At 37.7% G+C, this 7,030-nt stretch overlaps 1 protein-coding gene across 1 annotated transcript; it reads right to left on the reverse strand.

The window, feature by feature from the left end:
• Window positions 1-1,037: 1,037 nt before the first annotated feature.
• Window positions 1,038-7,030, reverse strand: LOC144656414 (alpha-N-acetylgalactosamine-specific lectin-like). Its single transcript, XM_078516636.1, has 4 exons — window positions 6,976-7,030; window positions 5,560-5,825; window positions 3,990-4,107; window positions 1,038-1,909 (listed from the first exon to the last, which is right to left on the reverse strand). Exons 1-4 carry the CDS (start codon window positions 7,028-7,030, stop codon window positions 1,482-1,484), a joined length of 867 nt encoding a protein of 288 aa, XP_078372762.1. The 3' UTR covers window positions 1,038-1,481.

A 7,030-nucleotide genomic window follows, 5' to 3' on the forward strand; every position in this document is an offset into this window, starting at 1 on the left:
AGTCACGGCAATGTTCACAGCTGAAAAGAGTGTCAGAGAATTGTATCGCGTTTGGTCTCAGGCTTTGAATTTTTCATGGTCTACACTACTCATTCTAGAAATGCACACGTTCACAAATCAGTTATGGTAAAGTCTGATTTTGAATGTAAAGGTACACATATAGATCATGCGATTTAATGATATTTTAATATTATTAAAATACCTAAAGAACTGAGTGAAAAAAAATCGATTCTAAGTTTTGATCCACGATGCAAACACAGCAATATTCCTTGACCCGTTCATTTGCGAATGTTTCCCAAAAAACGCGGTTTAACCTTGAAAGTGATTTTTTCGTGCTTTTATCTTGAATTTACCTAAACTTTTCTAGAAAAGCACTTTTCCCACTGCAGGAACATTTTGATAAAGATTTCATGTAAAAAATGTATAATATTTCACTTTGTTGCATGCGCATAAGCCAAAATTTGGATTTTTTTTGCTGAACCGCTCCGATTTCTCTTTATCGCTCCTTTTCCTTTCGTTGTTTTTGGGTTTCTTATTCTCGTTACTTTCTACTCTTCATATCATTTCTTTTGGCCGAACAAGTTTGGAGTAATCATTAGAAAACCCTGAAAAGGGGACCTTGATCAATTACAGGTGTATTGGCCTGTTTAAGCACCGAGTTTGCACCAAAAACAAATCGTGTTTTTCTTGGATTAGCTCTGTCAGAATGCAACCGATATTCAAAATGAACAACCCTGTGAAAAGGTCATTCTTAGCTCTCTCAGCTGCTGATCATAAAAATCCACTGATGTGCTTGTTGATGACGTCACTGGTGGTTAAATGACCGCGCCTCCAAGAAGCGCTTAAAAATGCGTGTTTGCAGATGAAAGGGTTAAGCAAAAATACCCAATATCGCTTCCAAAAAAAATTATGCTCGTTTCAGATTGCTTTTGGTCCGTAAATCGGATTTAAATAGAAAAAACATAATTATAAAGAAGGAAATTGTCCTTTTCAATTAACATCAAAGTTTATTTGAAACTTTTCATACATTGTTGTTTGATACGTCTAACAGCAATTTAATGCAACCTTTGTGACACATTTAAAACATAGAAACTCCAAAAAAATATACAACAAGTTAAGCAATCCCGGAAGCTACATTATGGGACATTAAAGCCCGAAGATGAAAATTTCTCCAAAAATGTATACTTGTCCAAACGGCTAGCCAAAGGCTGTATATTATCCGATCAAGTAGACTAGAGGTCCAGTTATACTTAGTAGAGCTACAATCCAATTTACTCAGTTTACTTTACTTCGGAAGAAAACTTCTCACAGATATTTCCAAGTGATTAATCATACCGAAAATCATTACACCTCCATCATAAACATTAATGGTAAAGCCTCCTATCTAAAACGATCCCCTTGCTATATGGCCACTACTTTGATAAACAATGCAAGTGCATTATACACTTACTTATACTATAAACGATACCCTGACCTTTCACCTAAGGAGAAACCTTCTCGCAAACATACCCCAGTGCGAAATAGCATTCTAAATCATTCCACTCTCCATTAAAACGCTTAATGTAATGGTCTCCCAGCTGAAAAGACCCCTTTGATATATGGACACAATTTTGATTGCCGCCCAAGTTGTTGGGATTATTACCAGCCCAGTTGGTGTAGTTTGCCAATAAGCTGCCATCCGTCCACATCCACTTGCCTTCCTCTACCTGGTCAGTCAGTCCGATCCAGTACGTCACTGCAGATGCTGTTAGGAAGGTCTTGATCAAGAAATCGTTCTCATCTGCTGATTCAACCTTTACCAGTTCTGCTCCAAGACTCTTACACTTTGCTGCTGCATTGTTCCAGGTCTCGGGCTCAGTGAATAATTTGTAACATGAACCACAAAGGGACCCTCTACCGGGAATGAAATCTAAAGAAAGAAATTGATATTCGCATCTTCGTCACAATATAGACGGAGCATTCAAGTTCACAAATGTCAATTTTTTTTAACCCTCGGACGTACAAGCAAACTCACACTCCCACCATCGTACAAGGGGTGGGGGGGGGGGATTAAGAAAAATGTAAAAAAATGATGATTTTTGGCAAGACCTGCTTGTATTTGTAACGTTATCATGGCAACGTCAAATGCCATGGACACATGGTTGACATATCAAAATTTCTGTAAAGGATGAATGAACAGCTACTGAAAGTTTTAGCATTGTAGAGTAAATCCTTTTTTCAACATTTGGAAAAAGCCTAATTTGGGGGGGGGGGTGGTATCCACCCCCCTTGTACGTCCGAGGGTAAATAAATGTCTATTATTATATGTCTACAATAGTACGCGTGCTCTGATTGGCTGCTGAGCGGGCATTATTTTCTTGTAATGACCGGGCATTATGAAACTTTTTCTCAGCTCGACGGTTTTTTGAGTTGTGAGTAGAAGCTACTAGCGAGGGGGCAGAAAACAACAAAAAATGCCGACAAAATATAACTATCTTTTCAATAACTGAAAGAAAAATATAAGCATACCGATACCTATTTAGTATGAGCGAGAAGAGAGCCACAGAGAGCGAGTTTTACCTCCAGTGTTTTTTCCCTTGATTATACTCTTTTTTTTTTTTTTTGAATAGTGCTTATAGGCCATATAATAAATAACTTATTAACCTCGTCCGTTCGGCCATTACAGGGGAATCTCAGACCTCGACCTTGATGTATTGACCTCGCTGTCGCTCGGTCAATACATTACGGCCTCGGTCTGAGATTCCCCTGTAATGACCTCACTCTCGGTTAATAAGTAGTACATATTTCTTCAATTTAGATATTCCTGTATTTATTCAGTTATCAAAGTACTACGTATGCTTTCATTCTTTCCTGGATTAAAAGACCACGTGGATAAGTCCAAGTTCGTGTTCTTTATGCAAACATTGATGTTCATCTAGATTTCTAAATAGGTTTAGGTAATTTCATTTTCAATATATCACTTAACGATATTTCGAAGCATATTAAGAAAGCTAAAACTGACTATCCGATAATGACCATTAATTCCACCATCAACAAATTTATCAAGAACCTTTCCGCCGATGTACGTGAAAACCAAGTGGAAGGCGGCCGTGCCTTGCGAGTTAGTCTCCCCTTCAAGGACCAGACATCAGCTAACGCGGTTAGAAGGCAAATGCGTGATCTCAGTCACAAGATTGGCACAAGCCTACGACCAGTATTCATTAGCAAGAAATTGGAACAGGATCTCAAGCCCAAAAAAAATTAAGCCTCCGATCGTAAATCAACAATACGTGGTTTATTTATTTTCATGTGATCTGTGCGATGCAGATTATGTCGGCTTCACAGCGTGACACCTTCACCAACGTATTGCTGAACACAAAAACTCGGCGATTGGAAAACACCTTTTGGAAGCCCACGGGGACAAAAGCCTTCTCAACGAAACCCAGTTCCGAATTCTCCGAAAGTGCCAAGTGAAATTTGATTGCCTCGTCTAGGAGATGCTTTGCATAAAGGAACGGAATCCGAGCTTGAACACGCAAACGGACTCCATCCCAATCTCGAGCCCAGAGTCCATCTATGTCGGTCAGCGGTACGGGACGGACTGAGACGGACGGACTCCATCCGTGCGAAACTTTTTGTTTAATTTAAACATTTCAACACATCAATTGTTTTTACTTACTATTTATACATTTTTTTATCAACTTTCATTTTGACTTGATAATGACGTGAGCCTAACGTCGAAACGTCGTCGTTTTTAACAAACTTTTTAGCTTTCTTTATATGCTTCGAAATATTTTATCGCAAATTTTTATCGTTAAGTGTTTAGAAAAATCGCTTCTTATTCGAATATATCACGTATTATTTTTTTTTATCATTTAGTCCTTATTATCATTTATTACTTACACATAATTTATTACTTTACCTTCGATAAATAATTGCTTTCGTAATACGTTTTTTTTCTGAATACAAAAGAAAAACCACCTTTTTCCTACGGGAAAACTAGTAAATACCTTCACTACACTGCTCCCCTCTATACCCCTCACGGCAGTCGCATCTAAAGCCCCTTTCAGTGAACCCAACTTGGCATATAGCGTACTTCCCAGGACAAGGGTTGCCATGACAAAAATTCTAAATAAAAAAAGAAAAATAGAATTTAACTCTTTCGGTGCTGACTTTTCTGTTGACCTTACTCCCCCGCAGTGCTGCATTTTTTTCACAGTGCGTTGAACCAAACAGTCACGCATCATATTCAACAATATCTTTCGTTCTGTTTAAGCAATTTAATTACGATTTTCAGGAGTTGTGCCTAGCATAATTCTACATTGTATTAAGCCACCTTTTCATAAATTCATTGCATCGTGGTCCTTTCAGCAATTTCGTTCGCCATCAGATAGCTTCCTTCCCAAGCGTGAAGGTTGAAATCATTGTTTTGCAATAGCCGCGTCTCAAATACTCAATCTGTTCATTGAAATCGCTTGATTCGTAAACCACAACTGTTATATTCTCGGCAAAAGTCGGCTAGGATCTTCTCCGAAGCACTCCTCGATTGAAAATTTCTCATTCGACGCCATGTTTAAATGTTCTTTAGCCGTAAACAGCAACATTGTAACAGGAATTTGTCGATAATACTCCGCCATCATATACAAATGGCAAACGATCGTGCTTGTCACGCTTTCCAGTTCTCCTAGAGGGTATCTGAAGTAATTATTGATCATAGCGCCCCTATTGAAGGCAGTTTCGAAAGGAAATCTGGGATTGTTTATCATGTCGAGAAAACTCGACATCCGCACTCAGAGTCACGAAATGAGATGTCGAGTTTTCTCGACAACTGCACCGAAAGAGTAACAACGTTATGGACTTTCTTTTTCATATTTTCTTTTTTACAATACTCGTTTGTAGGAACAGTTTAGAGAAAAAATTCGCTTATCCGTGTCATGGATTTTTTTCCACGTTAGGCAATGCTTTAGAGGGTTATGTAACACGTCTCTCACGTTAGGAATGTGTTCTCTAAATTTGCGAGCTGAAGCCATGATACAGTCATAATTAGGTTTTATTTGTTGTTGTTGTTGTTGTTGTTGTTGTTGTTATTATTATTGTTGTTATCATTATTTAGATACATTCTCCGTTTTCAATAACATCGCGTATTTAGATTTATACCATGCCATAGAAAATACAGCCAATCAGAATACAGGAAAGCCGTTGTATATTCGACGGTATTCAACCCAACCTTCCCATAGTGCGCTGCGACTGTATTCTTGACGAAATTTAGTAAGCGTATTTTCTATGGCATGGTATAAAATAGTTACACAACACTTTCTCGTGGTATACTATGGAATATCCCACTTGTCACTTGTATTTTCTTGGCATACACACTCGCCTAAAGGCTCGTGTGTATACCGAGAAAATACAAGTGACTCGTGGAATATTCCATAGTATACCACTCGAAAGCGTTGCATAACTAGTATTTCTGTCAGTTGCCCACTGCAATTAGTCTCTAGCGACGGAATACGAGTTTATGAAAGGAAACAGATGCGACAAAATCATGTTAAGAGATATAAATAATATCCCTGCTGATCATACCTCCACAGCATAGTATGTGTAACGCTGTCTCTCCACCAAGCCAAGGTGGGATGGGCTTTCATCCGTGTCATCGCTCAACTCACAAATCTGCGTTCTTTCGTCGAATGGCCCCACGTTGATTGACACACAGTTCGGCTCCAAATAGCATTTCAAGCGGCAGCTCCCTTCATCGGATACTTGCTCGGTTCTTATCACGTGACCCGCGAGTGCTTTATTTGATACTGTTTCCTTAAACATTAAGATGCGATCGTACTCCGCTGTGAGCACTGCAGAAAAACAATAAGCAACGGAAACATCGAAGTTTGTTTTCTCGAGAGCCCCAACTTTTAACCCCCACCCCGAGACAGGTTGTTCTTGATAGCAACGTAATTCGCGAGTTATTTTACTCTGAATCTTCATACTTCTGATCATGCAATTTTCGAGAAACATGTCCTTTGTTTACGGTTGGAAATGAATGGTTCTGCAGTCATCTGAAAGAGTTAGTCTTGACACACAAATGTTAGCATTGGCTTGTTAATATATAAACTCACTCTGTCATCATTGAGTGTTTAACTTTGAGCAGCTGTTTAAAAATGCCATCAATTTCGGCACAGTATATATTTTGTTTCAATGCACAACATCTATAAAAACTCAAATTACTCAAATACATAAACACAGCGCTCGCCGCATCACTTTTTATTACGATGTTCGATGCAAAGACTTTTGTTCTTTCTTGGATGATTTTTAAACATCAATTAAGAGCAACTGAAATTTCGTGTTCGTACCATTTATCAACGAGCTTCATAATTTATCCACAGTTTTAGAGCTCGATGTTTCTTTTTGTTGTTGTTATTGTTGTTGCTGGCACTCTTAATTTTCCCTAAAACCTTATCGTTTATTTATTAAATTTGTAAACTTTATTTAGCCCAATATGCAATATTTCATCACGATTATGAGAATACACCGAAATCGTTGTCGTGAGTTGTTTAATTAAATGAAAAAAGGTGAGTAATGTGTGAACGAAAAGTCGAATTCAAGCCTAAATTATAATCATACGTTGAAGTGAATTAAAGCACATGGGAGGAAAATACAACTATTATAGTTATTTTTACGACCAATTTGTTTTAACGCCTTCCTCGAAAAACTTTATTAAAAATTTATGTTTCTTTGTAAACAACTTTGAACAAAATATACAAAACAAAGATTTTGAGATTGGGATAGCCAGAACTTTCAAAACCAAGTTTAACAATCGGCAACTTGTTTATACCGGTAAATGATAAAGAAAATAACACTGAATTTCTCCTTTTTTGCACCATATAAAAAGTGTTAAAGTTTGTATTAAGAATTGAAGTGTTTTATCATATTATCAGTGTTATGGCAGGTTTTATCGTGTTATATTCGAAAAAAAATGGGAAAATGTGGCATAATTTCACTAACCTTCATTCGCTGTAACAAACAAGAGAAACAGCACATGTGATTTTAACATCGGCAT

This window comes from Oculina patagonica, chromosome 6 (assembly GCF_052425735.1).
Source record: "Oculina patagonica isolate OP01 chromosome 6, crgOcupat, whole genome shotgun sequence".
Classification (NCBI taxonomy): Eukaryota; Metazoa; Cnidaria; class Anthozoa; order Scleractinia; family Oculinidae; genus Oculina; species Oculina patagonica.

Coding starts and splice junctions, on each gene's coding strand:
- LOC144656414 (XM_078516636.1), bottom strand. CDS start 7,030: ATGCCGATGTTAAAATCACATGTGCTGTTTCTCTTGTTTGTTACAGCG. Junction 5,826..6,975: donor GTTTGTTACAGCGAATGAAG/GTTAGTGAAATT, acceptor GTTTTTCTGCAG/TGCTCACAGCGGAGTACGAT. Junction 1,910..3,989: donor AGGGGAGCAGTGTAGTGAAG/GTATTTACTAGT, acceptor TTCTTTCTTTAG/ATTTCATTCCCGGTAGAGGG.